Source organism: Henckelia pumila, chromosome 2 (assembly GCF_033568475.1).
Source record: "Henckelia pumila isolate YLH828 chromosome 2, ASM3356847v2, whole genome shotgun sequence".
Classification (NCBI taxonomy): domain Eukaryota; kingdom Viridiplantae; phylum Streptophyta; class Magnoliopsida; order Lamiales; family Gesneriaceae; genus Henckelia; species Henckelia pumila.
The window spans coordinates 2,869,123-2,891,125 of NC_133121.1; the positions used below are offsets into that span (position 1 = coordinate 2,869,123).

A 22,003-nucleotide genomic window follows, 5' to 3' on the forward strand; every position below is an offset into this window, starting at 1 on the left:
GATTCGCCGCATAAGGAGAGTGCGGTGTTTTCTCTTGTGAGGATCTTAAATATTGGCCAGGCCCACGTCTCGGATTCTCCATTTGACAAATGAGCTCAAAAAGGACAATATAATTTAATGATTTTCGTTTTGTCTTTGTAAAATTCTAATCAAAATGAATTGATTTTTTGACATTTTAAAATAAAAAGGTAGGCGTAGTTACATAACATTCAATACAATGTAATAAATACAATTGTTTATTTTCCAACTTTATGCCTTGTCATTTTAGTTTATATATTATAAGTGTAATTAAGTTAAATTTAGTTTATAAAAAAAGCAATGATTATAGATATACTCCAATATGTGGTATATCAATATTTACATAAGTTATATTAGAAAATTTTGTTATTATATCGTAAGATTTTATATTCAATGTATTATGAATGAGAGTGACAAATGAAATTTTTGTATCGAATTTTTTTTGTGATATAAAAACTAATAATAAATTGTTCACATCCGATAACTTTTTCTACACATATGCAAATCAATAGATTTAAAATATATATGAAGAAAATGATAAATCACCCACCAACAACTAAGGAAAGGACCAAAGTTCAAAGGAGAATGTCGATCCTATAGAGGGTATTACCCCCTCTGTGTTTTCTTGGCCATGATTGATGAATTTTCACGTGGGGCTCACAATTTTCATGTGGGCCCCACATAAAAATTGAATGTGGCTTAATCATGGCCAAGGAAAATGCAGAGGGGTCCCCAAAGAAACCAAAAGTAATGGGCACTCTCAATGGATGAGGCCATCATCATTTTATCCTTCTCCATTGTGTCCACCAGTGTTGTTCGCCACAAAAATAATACAAATAAAATAAATATAGCAAAACAAAATCACTTGCCATCATTTCTTTTTCTTAATTTATTTATTTATTTATTTATTTATTTCTTTCTTTCATTTTTATTTTATTTTATGTATTCATTTTTACTGATGCTTGTTTTGTATCCTTTTGCATCTAACATTTCGTCGGCAATGCACTCACCTCTTTTTACGTTCACTTTGGTGATGGGTGTGGGCCCTTCTCTAGATAGTTCAAGATTTACAAAGCCAACAAAAATATGTAGCATCCACCATTGGACGTTTCACATCAAATAAGTTTTTCTTTTTTCAAGAAAGTCCATTCATAATTTTGTCGAGAAGTTTCGATTTTATAATAATTTATATTAAAATAGTATTTGATAAAACTTTTAGAAAATACTTATTGTTTTTTACTTCACAAAATTTAACAAAATTTTAAAATTTTGTTAAAAAAAACAGAGTGCTTTCTAAAAATTCTCCCAAACACTACATAATAAATTCGAAATTCAAATTTTATAAGGTATAGATTGAAAAATCGAACAGTTATCGATCTAAATATATACCGAGTTAAGATTAGATTCCATTTCGCGACACAACATTTTATTTAAAAAAAAATTGCCAAAAACTATCTAATAAGGCTAATTTTCGCTTGAAATAAGGAGGATAAAAAAAAAGAATCCGTTTGCAAATCTCTTAAACCACTAGACTTGCGAACAACCCTGGATTCTTGAACACGATTGTTTGATTAATCTCACCTAAAAATATAATAAGAAAATAGTCATTATCTTATTTCTTTCATAGGTACCTTTTCTTCTATAAAATAATCACTTCAATGCAATTAGTCAGATTCATGGATTTTCAGAACCCTTAGTTGGATTAATTTAGCCTATAGGCTATAGCAGAAGATATATTCCTCATATAGACTAAGACTACAAATGATCAAAGCCAAATTAAACAAAATTATACGAGCCATCATCGTCGTCGTCGGGTTCTGAATTCGTCCCCTTGGAATCAAAGCCGTTATCATGATAGACTTCTTTAGGACCTAATGCTCCATCCCCTAGCTCGTTTCCCGCTTCTAAGTGTTCTTTCAAATCCATAAGGATAAAGGATTCTACTAGTTTCCAAAACTGCACAGCATTGCTTCCTAAAAGACCAATCCACAAAACAGATCCCTTCCTTTTCACCCGACAATCCAACGTCTTCACCTTCAATGCTTTCACAATTCTCTGGACATCATCTTTATCTCCTTTGAACTTCAACAAGATATCTCCCGATGATGTTCTGTAACCCGAATACATATACCAGTATGCAAGAACACGAGGAGTCACCCATCTATGAATTAGCTTAGGGATCACAGGTCGGCCCTGTGGCCAAAACTGGTCTGCATAGAACTGGAAACATGTGTGAGATATTGTAGTAAAACGACAAGGGATGTCATCGTTTTCACCAGTATCATCTTCCTCCACTAGCTTTTCGGTATGAGACAACCATTCACGAAACTGGTTGTATATATGTCTCTTCAAAAAATAATGGATTTCGAAGTTCTCTCTGAACACAAACTGGATGGCTAGATTCTGATTCTTTTCCATATCGTCTAGTTCAATCTTCAATCCCCCAAGCAGTAAACCCACCAGGGTCTCTCGCTGTTCTTTACTGAGCTTCGGCTTTACTGGTTTTTCCATATCTTGGTTCCCTAAACTCTGGAGCTTTTCAATCTTCTCCAACAACGAGGATTCAATGTTAAATTTCTTCAAACGCATTAAATTATAAACATTTTGTGCCTTTCTATAATTGCAATATGTAAGATAGCCCCTCAAGATCGTGTTGCAGGATCTAGCATTTACACCAATTGCCTCATCGCTGTGCATTTGGTTGAGCATCTCTTCTGCCCTGTCAAGATTACCCACTTTCACCAACGAATCTAAGTACATAGAATACACTGACTGGTTAGGACGACATTTCTCTATGCACATCAAAAAACTTGACTCCACTTTATCGTGCAAATTTAAGTCGCTGTACATGATCATTAAATCGATAAAAGATCGCACCAGGGGTTTCATTCCACTGTCTATTAACTCTAACATAAGAGCCTCGGCAAGTTCCATCTCATGAGCTTTGCACAGTACCTCAATAATCTTGTAGTAAGCCACAATGCTAGAGGAATGTCCTTTCCGCGTTTTCCTGAAAATTTCCATAGATTTCATGGGTTTTCCTATTTTCGAATAGACCTCCATTAGATAAACATAAGCTTGATTCGAGGGTTCACGGTTAAAGGAAAGGATCTTGGTCCAAGTTCTTTCAGCTTCAACAATATCACCATCTTTTGAACACGCTCTTAATACCGACACAAGCATTTCTTCACTCTCTTCTATCCCCTTTGATTTCATCTCCACTCTTAGAGATTCAATTCTTTCTTTATCTATTTCGTCTTGATAACTATGGATCCATATCAGTCCACCATAGATGTCATTGTGTATTTCAAGTCCAGACGTCACCAAATTATGAAATATGAACTCTGCCTGTTTGAGGTAAGGTTTGCACGAGCCTCCCGTTTTGGTCAGAAGAGCTCGGAAAAGGGAATTATGCAAGCTAAGTCGAGGCTTGTAACCTCCTAAATGGATCATACGATTGTAAATGCTGCATGCTTGGTCTAAAGCATTAGAGGCAGAGGAACTAAGATAGGCAACAATTAGGACATGAAATGTGGATTCATTAGGAACGAGGCCTTGATTTATAATATCATCAAAAATCTCATGACATTTCAAATATTTCCCCTCCTTACCCATGTAATTGGCTAACTTGGTGGCCAGAGCAAAATCAAAACGAAACCAATGCTGCTGCATCATCCATTTATACACCTAAAAAAAGAGAAAATAATCCCCATTCTTAACAAGCAAACAGTGAGATCATCCATTTATACACCTAAAAAAGAAAAAAAAAAGCCTCATTCTTAACAAGCAAATGACGAGCATTGAACCGACAGACGCTCTAAAACACCCTAGAAGTTTTAAGAAGCAGACAGACCCAATGGTTTAATGCAATCATGAATGGGGTAATTTAATTTGTTTTTATTGAAAATAATGATATACGGTGCTTGAAACACTCCCACTGGCAATCTGCTCAAATTTGGTCGTCCCTTGGTGAAAACTAGTCGAACCAAGTCGAATACCAGTCATATGTCTGTATTTGAGCTTGTTTTATCAAGCTGGCTCGAGACTGGACACACACACAAACACACAAAAAGGCTTTGGACTTAAAATATATGAAAGTTCGCGACATCAACCTACTTTAAGCTTAAAATACTTTAAAAGATGATCTTTTTTTACTCGAGTCCGACAATTTTAAATCAGCATAAGATATTATCAACCCCAAAGATACGAGCCTGGTTTATTCTTAAGGCACTCCGCCACTAATGTGCAGATAAGTGAATAAAGTATTGATACTGACCCCAAATGAGGCCTCATTTTGGCGTATTCGCATGCAATGAACCGCAATGTAAGTGCAATCATCTTGCCTGATCCACTTCCGCTGCGCATTGAGCACCCGTGTAAACGTACTTGACCTGTGCGCCGGCAGCTCTTTGCACAGCCACGCCAATCTCGACCTTCGCCACTGCTCAGGCAACTCTTCCAGCTCTTTCACTTCAACCACCGGAGAATCAAACCGCATGTTCAAATCAGACGACCCTGAAGGCACACGAAACTCGAAACTTTCAGCTTCTAAATGGCTTAAAGAATCGAATTCGCTTTCGTTAGCTTCTTCTGGGCCGTCGGACGCATGTGTGTTGATTGAATCAGGGGAGGAGACAAGCGGATAGGTGGACTTCTGATGAGAATTTGCGGGGAGGGGTCCACAGTAGAGATTACGGCGGTGGAAATGGAAAAAGGGGCGGCAGTTAAGAAGGTAGAGTTTAGCGGAATTGGAGGGCTTCTGGATTTGCGCGGTTGGAATATGGAAGTTGCAGAAATGATTGCTCGGAAGCATTGTTCAGGTGGGCAGAGGCAACGGCGTCGCCGCCGCAGGAAAGTTGTGGCGCCGGTATGATAATGGCTGGGCTACTGGTGCGTTTCCCTCGTGAAATTTAATCCCATAGCTGAAATGTGAAATGGCCAAATTTCTAGAATGAATTAAACAAAAATAAATATATGCCTTTTTCTATAAAAAATAAATATATCAGTAAAAATAAAATATTACATGATATTAAACAAAAATAAATTTCTAGAATAAATCTAAAATCTTTGTGCATTTTTAAGGACGATATTTAACATAATATGTAGATCATTAACTAGTTTTAAAAAAAATAAAATGTATACCATTAACTAAGCTTGAATTATGAATAGTTATTGTATACTATCATATCATATACGACATTAATCTAAATTTATATTTATAATCATCTTATTTTAATTATTAAATTAATAATATTAAAAAATGAAAAAAATAACCACCTAAATAAAAGGAAAAATCTTCTTTACCTTGTTAATATAACTAAAAACCATTATCTTAAAAAAAAACTAAAAAACCATTATATAAATTTGAAAAACTGTTTTTCCATAAACAAAAAATTACATAACACACATGTCGCGTATATCAATTACTAGATTCATTGGTATGTATAAACAATTTCTTAAAAAGTTTAAAAATTTATTTTAAATTTAATATAAGATTATTGGTAAAGTTATTAAATTTATATATGTGTTTCTAAATATGACAGTTATTGTTCACAACATAAGATTGAATTAAAAATCTTCATGCTGCCGATGATATGTAGTTCATTTGACACTAAAATCTCAAATCACTTAAGACAAAGTCTCAAGTTCAAGACTCAGTTATAACAACAATCTCCTCCCCCAACTAAAAAAAACCCTTAAAACAGTAGAGAACTTTTGATCGGGCACGGGCCAATTGCTAAGGTTTGTTAACCAAATAATTATGGCGGAATACAATATTTTGTAAGACCTCTTAAAATACTTTACTACTTTTAATTTTATTATAGTTAAAAATATAAAAATTAATTAAAAGGCCGAAACATTGAACTATTTAAACAATAGAAAAAGAAAACGTCAAAATTCGTATAAAAAAGGAAGATATTAACGACAATACAATGAAGAGTCCAACTCGCAACACATCTACAAAACTTGAAACAATTTGCAAATCCCATTTATCCAGTAAACATGGAACCTGAAACGGAAAGCAAACATTTTCCCAACTTCTACATCTGCCCATAAAGCCAAACACACATTTGATTCGATGCAATGTGACGATGTTCCTACCACACGATTAGCGAGGGTTGTCGATGAAATGTTGCTGTTCTGTTCAGGGATGGGCAGACAGGCAGTCTTGGTCTTGATCAAAAGTATCTTGGGCATTCAACTTTCTGAATAAAGGAGACTCTAGTGGCCAAGAAACGATGTTGTTGAAGAAATGAACTGGAATGGCAAAGGGTTAAAACTGTTTACATGTATATTTTTTTCTCCCATGGGCCATGACTGCACTTGAGAGAAAGAAGATCAAAAAAATTTCAAGACTAGCAAACTCCGACTCCAATGCTTAAAGGTGGAAATGATGGAAATGAGAAAAAAAGTTAGTTGACATAGTTGATAAGGACCTATCCAAACGCCCAAGAGAACAGGTAATATAAAAGGATGTGAAAAACATATCGTACTAAAATGAATGATCGACCATGCAAATACAGACGGAAGAACCCGAACTTCATTGTATTTCATCACCGTTAAATTTTTATGTTGTATCAAAAAGAACAATTGATAGCCGAAGTGCATACTCAGAAACAGGCTAATTATTTTAGTATGACTTAACATTTGGTACCTGAGTATTTCAACGTTATTGGGAGCTGTTTGGTTCGGGACTTGCAATTGTAGAATCAGTCGGAATTGATTCCAACGATTTTTGTGATCTCCAGTACCACATGAACATGAACCACAACGTCCTTAGTAATACTCCATTAGCCAAATGTGGAATAATTATACGCCCCCAATATGGGTAATAAGGGCCAGGACACTTGAGCAATACGAAGAATATCAACATGGAGATCAAGTGCCAGGGGACTGCTGCATGGTGTGTCTACAAAAAGACAATACTAATATTAGTACACAAATGCCCAAAGAACAATTTTCCCTGTCAGTAGTTAAATTGCAAGAATGAACTGTCAGACACTGACACAAAGTTGGTTTACAGTAAAGGATCAATCAAAATTTAAGTTTCACTGATTTGGGGCTAAAGGAGTTAACAAAATGGAGCAAACAAATCTCAGCGATTACCATGAAATTTTAATTATTAAACAGCAACAAGAAATTCTCCTTGATAAAAAATATTTTCTTACTTGAGAGGGCCATTGCAATTTTGGATATTGTTGACACATTTCTATCAAAATATGAAAAATTTGTTGGCCTGCATCTCATAAGTTCGAGCTTCTTAAAAGCAATTTTAAGCTCAAGCTTCTAAAAGCGTAAATTCTAACACGGCGGTTAAGTCCAGTCAAGAGCTCAAAACTTTTGATACTCAAGTTCCGTTATATTTCACTAAACCAGTCGTCTCATGGTTTTTTTTGTCTTTGTAGCTTGATACCCGACAAATCTGCAACTTACTAATGAGAAGGGGTTTGAAGTATAGGTTATGCATCCCAAGAACCCAAACTTTTAAGAAAAGAGACCAAGTTTGATGCAATATTCCATACAATCCCTTTTCACTGAATGTATAATAGGGCGAATATTTAAAATTTTCAATCCTGCTACTTCCAGGTTAAGAAAATGAAATTAAAAAAGAACACCTTGAGATATGGAGACGACTCCAATGCAGCATCTCTTAAGACACCAGCAACAACATAACCTATCAGCAATGTGAGTGGGACAAGGAATAGCTTTCTCTCGTGTGCACAATAAGACATCTCACTAATTGAACTGACTGCGAACAGAGGAATAGATAAGTATTTGATAACGTTAAAGAACAGGTCGAGATTTAGTTGAATAAAATGATCAAACGCCTTGTTCCAGGGAAAGCTCTTGATTGGCTGAGGAGAACTATCCCACATAGTTTTTGCCTTATCCAGTATAAGGCTTAGACTTAGTTTACCACGATCATCTGATTGACTGGATGCCATGTTCATACTGCACGAAATTCCGGGGCTCGGTTGACACAATTGATTTTGTCTGATATTCAACACAGAGCTCCGAGTTCTGCGAAGCAACAACCCATTCTGCAAACAGAGAACTTATCACCAGAAAGCTACTAGCAATAGGCGTCACATATAGAAGCAAAAATTTGAACCACAGTTATATCAGGCGTAAAATGCACCGACTGATGAGTATATTAGTGCGTAAGCACAAGATGCAACGCAAGGCCCAGGGTATAAAAGTGAGACTGCGTGAGGATAGCATCCTAATAGTATATATCTTCCCTAAATATGGTCATTTATCATTAACTATTCACTTTATTAACCTTTCGATGAACCAGCACAACTGTCAAGATGGTTTAAAGGCGAAGTCCCAGGCTACAAAATACATGAGCTTCACTGAAGGGTTGTACACATTAGCTCTTGACTAGGTGCAAAGACTAAGCCTAGTCGCACCTTGAGCTTGGACACACGTCCTCTAAGCTTTTAAGAACTAGCTTGGAACTGACAAGCGACAAAATTTTATGCAAAAAGCATATGAAAACTCGCCAGTTCCCTACAAACACAAACGACTACAGATAACAAGAGCACGCATATGCATTGCTTTAAAAAGAAACCACGTGGATGAGAAGATTATGGCCTACGCAATGAATCAATTCACGAGCATAAACAAGTTGCTTCTATCAATGTAAATTGAAACAAGGCCGGGATTTCACACAACACATTAGAAACGCAAATAATTACACTAGCTACCGCCTTTAACTCAAATTCTCAAAATCAAAAGGTTGAACAACACTTTCACTTTTTTCCTCGATGAAACAGAACCTTCGATTTTATTTAATCTTAATCAATGAGTTGGCTTGCAAGTAGCCCATGTCTTCTTGAATTTTTCGCCTCTTCGGCTCTCCGAGTTCCCAAACACGAAACTCCAAAATTCAACCAAATAGATAGAACCTCCCCCCGTCGTATTATGAAAATGTTAAAAAATTAGCACCACGCACTTCTTTTTCCAGGGAAATGAATGAAAAGTTTCAAGAAAAAAGAAGTTAATTTTTTTTTTACCTGCAACCCATAGACAGAAGAAGCAATATTGACTCGCAGAGCCATCTCCCAGTTTCCCACCAGAAGATAAGAAAATGCACCAAGATTGGAGAATTATGAACGAGTATGCGGCATTTTCAATTGCTCTATGATTTCTCCAAGAAAATTTTAGAAACCTTGTTCGAGATAAAACCAACAATCGGGGCTACTTGAGTTCAAAGGAGAGTGTTATTTGCTTGGGCTCGTAGGAGTTGGGCTTCTAGCATAGGTTTTAAAAACGGGTCCGGATATCGATCCACTGCTCAACAGTCGATTACGACAATTTTCGCGATTTTTAAAATAATTGATTATGAATTTTTTTAAAAAAATTTATGAAAAAAAAATCCATAAACATATATTTTTAAAATGATTTCAAATACTCGATCAAGATCGAGCAGGGAAAATTAAAATCGAGTCGAGCTCGATAAAAAGTTTATTGTTATTCTAAAATCATATTATTAGAATATTTACAACAATAAATACAATCATATTTAAGCTCTGATAAGTCTCTATTATGGCATTTTTTATATTGTAAAAATCTAATAATTTAACAAGGAATATTTGAAATTTTGAATGCATCAACGTAGTGCAACTGTAACGATCATAAAATTTTCAACCTCAGAAAAATACATATTATAATTTTCATACGTATTTTTAGAATCTCTATAATCAATTTTTTTTAAAGGTTGCAAACACTACCTAATATAGTTGTCAATTATAATAATTAAATAAGTATTTTTATACTATCCAAATACCAAATATACATCACGTACATACCAGCGCAGTGACACATATTTAAGACATCGCTTCAAATTGAGGCCAATCAAAACATTAGAAATTGATCAGGTGAGTTTTTAGCAAATAAGACTTCATATATGCAGACAGATTTTGAGCTCTAATTTTGGCTAATGTTAAGAATAAGCCCCAAGTTTTAAATTTTTTATTATCATTTTTTTATATATAAAAAAGCCAAGTTGATGCACAATATTAATTGGTACATATATTGGAAACTTTCTTGAATTTGAAAAGACAATCAATCATACAAAGCAAATTAAGCAATCACTGGCACAACAACAGCCTTTCGTTTCTTTTACGAACTTATTAATTCACAAGAGCATTTCCCTATATATATATATGAGTACGGCCTAAAGTTTGAAGTGATGAACTTGAATGTTTTCAGCAGTGAGTTTCTTGAAGTTGCTAAGTTTTCTGGTGGCGTAAAACTTTCCCCAGCTATATCCTTTGTACTTGGCTGGGTTTTGGTCATCCATCAACTCCTCCAGCGGCTCCACCCATATGTTATGAGAAGGATTCAAGAAAAATGGGATCGAAAATCTTTCTTTCTCCGAATTCACCTTCACTCTGTGCTCCACGCTTTCATATCTATCATTGCTCCACACCTAGCAGTACACAAACATTATTAATCCATAGACACCGTTTGATGTGAAGGATAACATATTAATTGATTAATAATCATTGTTTTGTCCAATGTTTGACTCAAGTTCTTTCAAAGATTAGTGTCATGCACCATTGTCTAATCCATGTATATTGATTTAAAATCCTTATATTATTAATTCATCATCATCCAATCCATGAACCAAACAATGACAATTTAGGTACCTGGATGAGATCTCCTGCATTGACTATATAAGCATCCTGAATTGGTTTGACAAAAACCCATTCCCCGTCAGCTTTCCTCTTAACTTCTAGTCCTCCAACATCATCTTGAGCTAGAATCGTCATGGCCCCAGCGTCCTTGTGTCGGCCGAGGCCGAGGGCTAACTGCGGAGCAGGACATGGAGGATAGTAGTTGAGACGCATAAAGCTCGTCTGGTGCTGGAAAAAGCCATACAATCGATCTTCTACCAAGCCTAAGCTTAATGCTATGAGTGCCAGCATCTTGTATGCTAGCTTTTGCATCTCTGCAGCATTCTCTTCGCACGCCTCCCTGTGAAAGCGCAAAAACAACCTCTTGCTACATATAAAATCTATATGTAACACAATCATATGTAAATCAACAACGTTTTGAAAAAATCATTTCTTAGGGAAAATATTTTTTTTGATCTATTAACTTGTCCATATTTTGGTTTTGATCCATTGACTTTTAAAAATTTGATTTTGGTACAGTACTAACTGTAATTTCCAGTGATTTTGGTCCAACTGCATACGTATCATCTAGACATTGGCACACGATCCATGAACAATTTAATGAACCAAAAAAAGTAGGGAAAATTGCTTTTTTGGTCCTGTATATTTGTCACTTTGCGATTTTGGTCTTTTATATTTTTAGATTTCAGTTTTAGTCCACTATTTTTCTTTTTTGGCAATTTTAGTCCTTTTTTCGACGTGGCGCTGATGTGGTAGCAATGCAATGCTGATGTGGAGCTGACGTGTACAATGTCACGTAAGCATTTTCGAATAAAAAGGACCAAAATTGCCAAAAATCAAAACATGCAGGACTAAAACTGAAATATGAAAACATATAGGACTAAAATCGCAAAGTGATAAATATAGAGGACCAAAATTACAGTTTTCCCAAAACAGTATTTTCCCTTTTCGTAAAAAAACATTGGAAGATCAAAGAAATGATCATCACGTTTTTTATAAGCAAAGTGGACATTAATATCATATCATTTGTGGAGATATTGGACTATTGGAGTTTCATTAGTTGAATCATATATATATACCTCAACTCTGGAGGATAATCAGGCCATTGATTGCTCAGCTCCCTCAACTCTTCATCACCAGGCTCATCCGAAGCATATATAATCGTGGGATCCTCTATCGTGCAATCGAAAACTTGTTTCCAGTCTCTTACATTCTTTGTTATCTCGTGATCAGAATATCCGAATATGTTCACTTCATTCCGACTCACCTTCCTCTTGTCATCATGCGACAAGGCGAAGAATTTCCTCGAAGCCGAACCGATCTTTTCGCGAACTCGTGTAGGCACCCCGTGGTTGATCACCTGGAAGAATCCCCAGTTCTTGCATGCTTCGCTGATTTCAGACACTAATCGTGCCATGCCGTCGGAATCGTGATGTGGGGAGTTAACTGGGGAAAGATCGATTAATGGGATGCCTTCGGCGTGGATTGTGTCGAGTTTAGGCCGGTGTTCCAGTTCTTGGATGTAATCTTGATCAACTTCACCCATGGATATAATATGAAATTAATAATAATGTTGAATAATATTAGTGCTAATGATTTGATATTTATAATGAGAAGCCAATAATTTTGATTTTTTGGTCACATTAGTGAAGTTTTCGGTGTCACCCACCTAACTAATTCAATTTTGTCAAGAAAATAGAGATGGCGTGGGAGAAGTGATTAATTAGAGAAATATGAAAGAAACAATGGTAGGTCGTGCATGTCAATCAATCAAGTTTCTTGTATGTATGACAAATCAATGAACTGTTTGCGGTCACTAAAAATAAATTAATATGGATTTTTTTTCATAAATTTGTTATAAAAAAATAAATTCATAATCATTTATTTTTAAATGTTACGATCAATCTCTAATATTACATGTATACGACACACAATTAAAATTACATGATTATCAGACATTTTATTTTGAAAAAACTTCTAAAAATATATATAGAATAATCATGTAATTTAAAGTCTAATGTGTAACCCAACACGTAACTTTCTCTGTACTTCATGTAACATAACATTTATTATTTAATCAGCGTTCTAGAAGTACTGCTTCATTTTGCTTGTCATCATTCAAAGGCCAAAGCTAACACCCAAAAAAAAAAAAAGGCCATGTGCATAATTTCTTTCAAAATGTTAACCAACTTAATTAATTATACTAAAGTCAATATCGTGTAAATTCGGGGCTTGAACTTACAATTATTAGTGTTGGCAAAATTTCTTCAGATTTTTACGGACGAGCTTTAAAGTTTTTTCTCATTCTGCATTTATATTTCAATTTCATTATTGATTTATGATGTAGACGTTATTATAAGATATATATTTAAATTTTTTTGTAGCTCAGTTAAAAATAAATTTTTTTTCCTCTGCCTTTATAACAAGACTACAAGACTATATTTGGTTGGATTATTAATAATCCATGTATAAATTTATTCTGTCTAATCCTATGTTCTTTCCATCATATTATTATCCATCTTTTAATTATAATTTTACATCAATCAAATCATTTATTATTTATCTTACACCAATCAAATCATTAAATTTAAATTACTATATTACCCCTTATAAATAATATTATTTATATTTTATTTAATTTTAAAAGGATAAAATGGTAATTTATCATTTTTATATAAAATTTAATCAATCCAATTCTGAGAAAAATGATTTTTTTTTACGGTAAAACTTGTAAATATTATCGATGCAAATCATTCATTACAAGTCTGATCAACTCAAAGAAAAATTCTCCATTCACCCATATAAATGATGAAGGAGAGGGAGAAACAAAATGAGTAAACAACGGGCACTCTATGGTTGTGTTACACATATGAATTAACTAAAAAATTACTTATTTCTTAATTCAGTCATTCTCTGATACGCAGAACCCCATATAGCAAAGATTCTCCTGATTATATCATAGTACTATATATACTCCAACTAACGCACATATTTTTTTGATTTTTTTCCCGTAAGTTAAATATTCAAAGTCTTACCAAGTACGTACACTAAATCGCATATATTTTTTTCGATTTCAATATTTTTTTGTGATCAAAACCTACCCATGACAGGAAAATGCTTATGTGACAAATATTACATAAGTAACTGGTATCCACTAATAAATTGGTCATTTTAGATTTTAGAAGAAAAAATATTGCATATCATGTGACATAAGTGGATGAGAATAGTGTCTCGCACTAAGAGATCCGTTCTAAGTGACATATTATTAATTTATTGATAATTTATTTTATAGAATCTCATTATAGTTTGTTATATTATTTATCTTTATTCATCAAATACTTATCATAAATCAATCAAATCATTAAATTTAAATTATAATATTTCTCTTAATAAATAATATTATTCAATTTTTTTAATTTTTAAAATGACAAAATGATAATCTATCATTTTATTTAAAATTTTATCAATCAAAATAAACAAATTATTATTATTTATCAATCAAACTAAATACTATCATTTTGTATTTTTTAAATCATATTAAATTATTTATCTCTTTATTATTATTATTATTATTATAATTATTATTATTATTATTATTATTATTATTATTATTATTATTATTATTATTATTATTATTATTATTATCATCATCATAACTTTAACTTCAAAAACAAACAAAACATACAACGAGTGACTAAATAAGCAATTATCCTTAGTTTTATAAGCATAAACATATAGTTCTCCCACATGTATACCCTGATAACAATGCGCGCCAAGCATGATTTATTTCCCAATCATGATTTATTTCCCAAATTAATATTACATAAAGACCAAATCAACGGTATCATTCAGTACTCGACAAACTTGTGTGATTCTTGAAATGCTGGATCTGAATGTTTTCAACGTCAAGCTTCATGAAGTTACTGCGTTTACGAGCCGATAAAAACTTCCCAAAGTTATAAGGCTTGTACTTTGCAGGATTCTGGTCATTTACCAGCTCTTCCAAAGGCTCCACCCAAGTATGGTGTGCGAGACTATGGAAGTATGGTATGGAAAACCTCTCCTTCTCCGAGTTCACCTTCACCCTGTGCTCCAGGCTCTCGTACTTGTCATTGCTCCAAACCTACACACACATGAGTAGTACTACTCATTTGTAATTGAGCATGTTCGAAAAGCTCGCGATTGCAGTTGATTTGGGAGTTCTCCAAAATTTACACTACTTCATAAATTATAGTGAAATTCTATGAGGTTCGATCAGATCATTTTTTTAGCAAAATTGTATGTACCTGCATAATGTCACCAACATTAATGATATAAGAATCAGGCGTAGGCTTGACAAGGACCCATTCTCCATCTGTCTTTCTCTTCACCTGAAGGCCTCCAACATCATCTTGAGCCAAGATTGTTAATGCTCCCCCATCCTTATGCCGGCCTACACCTAAAGCTAGATCCGGAGCTGGACATGGAGGGTAGTGATTCAACCGGATAAAGTTTGCGTGATCATCGAAAAAACTATTGAACCGCGTTTGTTCTAGGCCTAAGCTTAGGGCGATGAGTCCGAGCAACTTGTGAGCCAGTTTTTGTATTTCTACTGCGTACTCCTCGCACACCTCCCTGCACAATGATCGGTCGGGGTTAAACTCGAGTTAGTACGTATTTTAAAAAAGGGATGTGTGATGCGACCCAGTACTAACTATGAATCTAGATCAGAATCTTGAGAAGGATATATCAAGATAGGATCTACTCGTGAAGTCATGACCACCAATTAAGGATCGGTTCCAAGACTCTTTTTTTGTTAAGAAATGGACAACACACCCCTAGCACTATCACACCAAAAAATGAAACGAACCAAGCATGAAAACATTAACCGATGAACCAATTATGGACAATCCAACATATAACGATAGAACCTGAACGGGTGGCTCAACTATAGACAGTCCAACATATAACGGTAGAACCTGAACGGGTGGCCCAACTATGACTTGTCCAATAGGGTGGACCAACTATAGACAGCTCAACATATAACAGTAGACCCTGAACGGGTGGCCCAACTATGACTTGTCCAATATATAACAAAGGAACGTGAGTTCTGATACCATGTTAAGTAATAGACTTGGACCGACCTCAACCACAAAAACTAACTAGCTAGCTCAAAAGATAGGATTATTAAGAAATAAACTTTGACCCGACTCGGCCTCAGAAACTAGCTCAGACTATTTACCGAATGTGAGACATAATTAACATACCAACAATCTTGTGGCCTAGAAGAATCCAAATAATTTCATCCCAGATAATAAAACCAATCCATTAATACATGTTCTGAAGAAGCAAGAATCATGATTTCATGCAAGAAAATAACTTTTGCAAGCAGAAAGACACCTGATGTCCGGAGGAAACTCAGGCCACTGATTATTCAACTCCTTCACCTCCTGGTCATCGCTCTCAGGCGAAGCTGGGATCAAAATCGGATCCCGAACCACAAAGTCGAACACTTCCTTCCAGTCCCTCACATTCTTCGTGTGCTCTGTGTCATAATACCCAAGAGGGTTCACTTCATCTCTTGCCACCTTCTTCTTGTCTTCTTTGGGCAGGGCGAAGAATTTCCTGGCCGCTGATTCGATGTTTTCGCGTGCTTTTACAGCTACTCCGTGGTTGATCACTTGGAAAAATCCCCATTCCTGGCAGGCGCGGCCTATTTCGGCAACCAGCTGCGGACTTGGTTCGGGGGAGTTAATTAACGGGGAAAGGTCGATCAAAGGGATTCCTTGGGCGAAGGAGGTCTGGAGTTTGGGTCGGTGTTCCAGGTCCTGGATGAATGCTGGATCAACTTCTCCCATGGCGGATTTTGTTTGAGCTAGCTCGGAGATATATAGCTAGGATTATAGTCCTTATATATATTTGGCAGTTAGTTAAAGAAATAAAGAAAGAAAATACGATGAATCTGGACGGTGTAAAAATTGATTGGGGATGTCATCATTTTCACAACAAAACTATAAAATAATAATATCGTCTTAATAAAACACATATTGTAATTTCTTTTTTTGAGCGTCACTATATATTAACCCCGTTACCAATTCCAGTGGTCCAAAGTCCAAACTCAAGAATATAATATATATATTGTAAGATGTAACTGAAATAGCTTACTTCAAGATCTTTGAGTTCAAAATAGGCAACTATAATTAATTCGATTTTGTCAAAGAAAATAGAGATGGCGTGGGAGAACGAGTAATTAGAGAAATATGAATGAAACAAACAAAACAATGTGAATATCAATTAATCAATCAATCAATTCTTGCATGACAAATCACTTATATAAGATTATTAATTAATTCATATTTAATTAGCGTTCTAGAAGTACTGCTTCATTTTGCTTCTCATCAGTAAAAGTTAACGCAAAAAAAGGAATGGATATTTGGCAAAATGGATTTGGTTAAATATATGGGAGTGCACTCTATTATTTGTTAAATATGCTCCATTATTTATTTTTGTTGTAGAAATTATAGACAATAATATCCTTTTTGATGCGGACAATAAATCGACTACCTGAATTTGCGGAACTCGGGTGATCCACCAAATTAGGAAATCCGAGCTCAAATGACCACTTGTTCCGACGGGTCACCTGATTTAAGGTCCGAAATCATTTAATTTTAATTTAAGAATATTAAAACCCGAGATTAGTTAATTTTAATTCGAGAATATTTAATTTAAGAATATTAGAATTTAAATCTAAACTCTAAATATTCTTAAATTAAATATTCTCGGATTAAAGTTAAATAATCTCGAGTCCTACACCTGAAAATTTTGAAATCTAATGTGTGATCTCCTTTGGGCTCACTTGATTCACGAATAAACGTTAGAGGCGTCGGGTGGCCACCTGACGAAAATCTTCAAACGCTCAATTCAGCGATCACCTCCACAAATAACACAAAAGTAGAGAACTTTTGGAAATTGAAAAGTCACTTACCTAAAATGAGAGGAGTTCTTGGTATTTATAGACAAAGTGATGTGGGTCTAAACTGCAAACAAACACCTCTAGAGTTTAAAAATTAGCAACCGAACCTTTTCATGAAATACACTTTACAAATTGAGCTATACATATTTTATTTCTATATGCAATTTTTAGATTACATTAAAATTACTAAAATATGCTTATATCCATCACTTCCATTGATTGCTCTCTTTTCTTTAGTAAAATTTATTAGTAATAATCTTCCTTCCTAAATAAATTATATAGGATTTTAGTTATTCAAAATATTTTTAAATTTGTAAGTATCTATAAATATAAAAAACACAAAAATAAATTAAAATTTCGAATTAAAATTTCCAATCGGTGACGTTTTATTCTGATGTTTTTTATTTATATTTTATCTAAATGTTTTAAAAAAATTGATGGATAAAGGATTAAAATTATCCTAGATCTTTTTTTGTATTTTTATTTTGAAAAAATTACAAAATATTCACAATAAATATAATAGATAGAATTTCATTTAAAATAATAATTTTGTCAATAATTATATTTTTTTATACAATTAAAAAAATTTCCTTTTTTTTACTTATAGGTAAACACTCAGAACAATCCCTTGTTTAAATAAATAAATTAAAATTATATAAAGTTGATATTATTTTAATGTATAATATTTTTAATTTTTTTATCATTGTATTGTTCTCCGTATAGTTCTAATTTGGGATAAGATATTGTTAATGAATTATTATTAGAAAAATAGTTAATAGAAGGATATTATTGTCCATTTTACTAAAAAAATTAAAGATGTAGTGCATTTAACAACTTGTGGAGTGTGTGTTGAAAAACAATTATATGAAGTATCTTTCAAAATATTATATGAAGTATAAAACAATAAAATTATCTTCAGGTTTTTGCGAATGAGTTTTAAAATTATTTTTCATTAATCTGCATGTATATTTTCAATTTCATTAGTGACTTATGATGCAGACGTTAGATATTTAATTTTTTTATAGCTCAATTATGATGGTTTTTTTATTTTATGATTACTTGAGTAATTAGATTGTAAAAATATTTCGTGTGGTATTTATTTCCACGTACAATTTTTTGTGAAAAATTTGTTAGACTCTCTAATTTATTTTAAAGATGTTATAATATGTATATGAAGAGTTACATATTGAGTCACATATTACATTTCACTTGAAATTACACAATTATCTATCTATTTTATTTGAAAATCTTTTTCAAAAATACATTAAGAATGATTATGTAATTTCAAATATAACCCTCATGCATGTAACTTCATATATATATGTAGCATTACTTTTTTTTTTTCCAACTATAAGAATATGGATAATTAATTCACGGTCCAATTGGCACACACTAAACTCACATATTTTTTTCATTTTTTATTCCCGTAAGTTAAATAGTCAGTCTTGTAAGAATTAAGTACACACTAAATCACATTTAAAAAAAAATCGATTTCAATCTTTTTTGTGATAAGCTAATGATGACAGGAATGTTGTTTATTTGACAATATATCACATAATTAGCTAGCATGGACTAATAAATTGGATACTTTGGATTTTAGAAAAAACATATGTGACATAAATTTTGTATGAGAATAGTACCTCATGCTAAGCATACAACGAGAGACTAAATAGGCAAATTATATATCTTAGTTTTATACACACAAAACACACATGTACAGTTCTCTCACATGCATGTATACCCTCACGAGTATGACAACAATGCCACACATAAATTACTCAGAGTGAAAATTAATTCTCATTTATTTTCCTAATTAATATTACATATATAAGACCAAATCAACGGTATCATTCAGTATTAGGCAAACTTGTGTGATTCTTGAAATGCTGGATCTGTACGTTTTCAACGTCAAGCTTCATGAAATTACTGCGCTTACGAGCCGAGAAGAACTTCCCCCAGTTATAAGGCTTGTACTTTGCAGGATTCTGGTCATTTACCAGCTCTTCCAATGGCTCCACCCAAGTATAGTGTGCGGGATTGTGGAAAAATGGTATGGAAAACCTCTCCTTCTCCGAGTTCACCTTCACCCTGTGCTCCACGCTCTCGTACTTGTCATTGCTCCAAACCTAGACACACATGAGTAGTACTACTCATTCGTAATTGAGTCTGTTCGAAAAACTCGCTATTGCACTTGATTCAGAAGTTCTCCAAAATTTACACTACCTGTATAATGTCACCAACATTAATGATGTAAGAATCAGGCGTAGGCTTGACAAGGACCCATTCTCCATCTGTCTTTCTCTTGACCTGAAGGCCTCCAACATCATCTTGAGCCAAGATTGTTAATGCTCCGGCATCCTTATGCCGGCCTACACCTAAAGCTAGATCCGGAGCTGGACATGGAGGGTAGTGATTCAACCGGATAAAGGTCGTCTGATCATCGAAAAAACCATTGAACCGTGTTCGTTCCAAGCCTAAGCTTAGCGCGATGAGCCCGAGCAACTTGTCAGCCAGTTTTTGCATTTCTGCTGCGTACTCTTCGCACACCTCCCTGAACGTACAATATATAGGATTAACTCATGATGAAGTGATCACCAATTAAGGATCGGGTCGAATTTCTGTTTAGTTATAGTTTCCAAAAAAAGGAAGAAATAAATAAACAAAGTAACTATGTATAGTTTGGGAGATTGAATCACTTCTCAGCAGAAAAAAATACTTCCTAAAATCTCTATCTAATTCCGTGAAATAATCTGACAATCTAATGCAGAAACATTACATATCCATGAATAGAAAATTCTAGAGGTCAGAGTAAGAGAAGTAAAAATAAATAAACACTTCTCAGCTGAAAAATGCTTCCCTCCCTAAACGCTCAATCAAATAATGTCTAATTACCTGAAAGAATCTGATCATCTAATGCAGACACATTATCCATGAATAAAATAAACAAACAAACTTGTGGCCTAGAAGAATCCAAAGTATTTCACCAAATTAAGATAATGAAACCAATCCATTACATGTTCTGAACAAGTAAGAATCATGAATTATGAGATCACCTGATGTCCGAAGGAAACTCGGGCCACTGATTAATCAATTCCTTCACCTGATCCTGGTCATCGCTCTCATCAGGCGAAGCCGGAATCAAACTCCGATCCCGAACCACAAAGTCGAACACTTCTTTCCAGTCCCTCACATTCTTCGTGTGCTCTGTGTCATAATACCCAAGAGGGTTCACTTCATCTCTCGCCACCTTCTTCTTGTCTTCTTTGGGCAGGGCGAAGAATTTCCTGGCCGCTGATTCGATGTTTTCGCGTGCTTTTACAGCTACTCCGTGGTTGATCACCTGGAAAAACCCCCATTCCTGGCAGGCTCGGCCTATTTCGGCAACCAGCTGCTGACTTGGTTCGGGGGAGTTAATTAACGGGGAAAGATCGATCAAAGGGATGCCTTGGGCGAAGGAGGTCTGGAGTTTGGGTCGGTGTTCCAGGGCCTGGATGAATGCTGGATCAACTTCTCCCATGGCGGATTTTTTCTAGCTAGGTGAATGGTGGGAGTTATTAGGTGCTAGAGATTTTAGCAGTCGGTGAAAGAAAGAAAATACAATGAATCTGGACATATTGTAATTTGTTTTTTTGATTGGAGATGATGTCATCATTTTAACAACAATAATATTATTTTCATCATTCATAAAACACATTGTATAATTTGTTTCTAATTAGAGCGTCACTATTAACCCCGCTACAAATTCTACCGGTCCAAACTCCAAACATATATATGTTATGTTTTCTGTCCATACTCACTCCTCAATTATTATTTTTTTTATGACAATCCTTAGAGGTATGTCAAACTAAAAGCATTAGACATATATCTTTAACCACTACCAAATCTATCATAACTAGTGTTCACTACCATTTTAAAAAATGTAAATCCTCATGTCGCGCGTCGAATCACGGAAATCAAACCTCAATTTAACAAAATTAATACCAACTTATTTAAACATAAAAAATCATTTTCAATTATAAGTGAGCTTTTAAAAGACTGCTGCTACAATAATGTTCATCTTTTTTGCGGAGCTGCGAGTCTGTGACCAACTTCTTGAAGGCCTTGCCGTCCCGAAGTTGCACGACCAGGTTCCTACGAGTTCCATTAATTTTAGAGAGATGAATGGGGATATTTCTTGCTAGAAAGTTTTGGAAATAAAAAGGATATAATTCATGGCTTAACAACACAAATATATGCATATAAAATGACGTACAAATTTCAAATACTAGTATTGTCAGAGATGTTAATCAATTGATGCAACTAATTAAAAAGCGAGAGGTGAATACTGAATAACAATAAATTTGATTTCTTTTTTTCATGTACATGTTGAGCCAGAAAGATTCATGCT

General features: G+C 34.2%; 4 protein-coding genes across 6 annotated transcripts; all 4 read right to left on the reverse strand.

The window, feature by feature from the left end:
* Nucleotides 1-1,656: 1,656 nt before the first annotated feature.
* On the reverse strand, nucleotides 1,657-4,950 carry LOC140882289 (pentatricopeptide repeat-containing protein At2g15820, chloroplastic). The gene is made up of 2 exons (XM_073288214.1): nucleotides 4,295-4,950; nucleotides 1,657-3,705 (listed from the first exon to the last, which is right to left on the reverse strand). Exons 1-2 carry the CDS (start codon nucleotides 4,829-4,831, stop codon nucleotides 1,795-1,797), a joined length of 2,448 nt encoding a protein of 815 aa, XP_073144315.1. The 5' UTR covers nucleotides 4,832-4,950; the 3' UTR covers nucleotides 1,657-1,794.
* A 927-nt stretch (nucleotides 4,951-5,877) lies between these two features.
* LOC140884105 (uncharacterized) lies at nucleotides 5,878-9,188 on the reverse strand. Of its 3 annotated transcripts, none has more exons than XM_073290775.1 (4): nucleotides 9,039-9,188; nucleotides 7,635-8,060; nucleotides 6,674-6,928; nucleotides 5,878-6,276 (listed from the first exon to the last, which is right to left on the reverse strand). In XM_073290775.1, exons 1-3 carry the CDS (start codon nucleotides 9,081-9,083, stop codon nucleotides 6,689-6,691), a joined length of 711 nt encoding a protein of 236 aa, XP_073146876.1. In that variant the 5' UTR covers nucleotides 9,084-9,188; the 3' UTR covers nucleotides 5,878-6,276; nucleotides 6,674-6,688. The 3 variants fall into 3 exon arrangements, with proteins under 3 accessions (XP_073146876.1, XP_073146873.1, XP_073146875.1); XM_073290772.1 differs by having other exon boundaries at nucleotides 5,878-6,336; XM_073290774.1 differs by having other exon boundaries at nucleotides 5,878-6,341.
* Nucleotides 9,189-10,201: 1,013 nt separating this feature from the next.
* LOC140883685 (uncharacterized) lies at nucleotides 10,202-16,552 on the reverse strand. The gene is made up of 6 exons (XM_073290245.1): nucleotides 16,044-16,552; nucleotides 14,951-15,278; nucleotides 14,512-14,787; nucleotides 11,744-12,216; nucleotides 10,677-11,004; nucleotides 10,202-10,456 (listed from the first exon to the last, which is right to left on the reverse strand). The coding sequence occupies exons 1-6, from the start codon at nucleotides 16,499-16,501 to the stop codon at nucleotides 10,202-10,204; spliced, it is 2,118 nt and encodes a 705-aa protein (XP_073146346.1). The 5' UTR covers nucleotides 16,502-16,552.
* A 2,715-nt stretch (nucleotides 16,553-19,267) lies between these two features.
* Nucleotides 19,268-21,182, reverse strand: LOC140882404 (protein LATERAL BRANCHING OXIDOREDUCTASE 1-like). Its single transcript, XM_073288393.1, has 3 exons — nucleotides 20,670-21,182; nucleotides 19,840-20,167; nucleotides 19,268-19,742 (listed from the first exon to the last, which is right to left on the reverse strand). Exons 1-3 carry the CDS (start codon nucleotides 21,131-21,133, stop codon nucleotides 19,464-19,466), a joined length of 1,071 nt encoding a protein of 356 aa, XP_073144494.1. The 5' UTR covers nucleotides 21,134-21,182; the 3' UTR covers nucleotides 19,268-19,463.
* Between the last annotated feature and the right edge of the window lie 821 nt (nucleotides 21,183-22,003).

Coding starts and splice junctions, on each gene's coding strand:
- LOC140884105 (XM_073290775.1), bottom strand. CDS start 9,083: ATGGCTCTGCGAGTCAATATTGCTTCTTCTGTCTATGGGTTGCAG. Junction 8,061..9,038: donor CTTCTGTCTATGGGTTGCAG/GTAAAAAAAAAA, acceptor CTCTGTTTGCAG/AATGGGTTGTTGCTTCGCAG. Junction 6,929..7,634: donor AGTCGTCTCCATATCTCAAG/GTGTTCTTTTTT, acceptor GTCTTTTTGTAG/ACACACCATGCAGCAGTCCC.
- LOC140882289 (XM_073288214.1), bottom strand. CDS start 4,831: ATGCTTCCGAGCAATCATTTCTGCAACTTCCATATTCCAACCGCGCAA. Junction 3,706..4,294: donor AAAATGAGGCCTCATTTGGG/GTCAGTATCAAT, acceptor CTCTTTTTTTAG/GTGTATAAATGGATGATGCA.
- LOC140883685 (XM_073290245.1), bottom strand. CDS start 16,501: ATGGGAGAAGTTGATCCAGCATTCATCCAGGACCTGGAACACCGACCC. Junction 14,788..14,950: donor ATGTTGGTGACATTATGCAG/GTACATACAATT, acceptor ATGTGTGTGTAG/GTTTGGAGCAATGACAAGTA. Junction 12,217..14,511: donor CAAGTTTGTCGAGTACTGAA/TGATACCGTTGA, acceptor TAATTTCATATT/ATATCCATGGGTGAAGTTGA.
- LOC140882404 (XM_073288393.1), bottom strand. CDS start 21,133: ATGGGAGAAGTTGATCCAGCATTCATCCAGGCCCTGGAACACCGACCC. Junction 20,168..20,669: donor GAGTTTCCTTCGGACATCAG/GTGATCTCATAA, acceptor TTGTACGTTCAG/GGAGGTGTGCGAAGAGTACG. Junction 19,743..19,839: donor ATGTTGGTGACATTATACAG/GTAGTGTAAATT, acceptor ATGTGTGTCTAG/GTTTGGAGCAATGACAAGTA.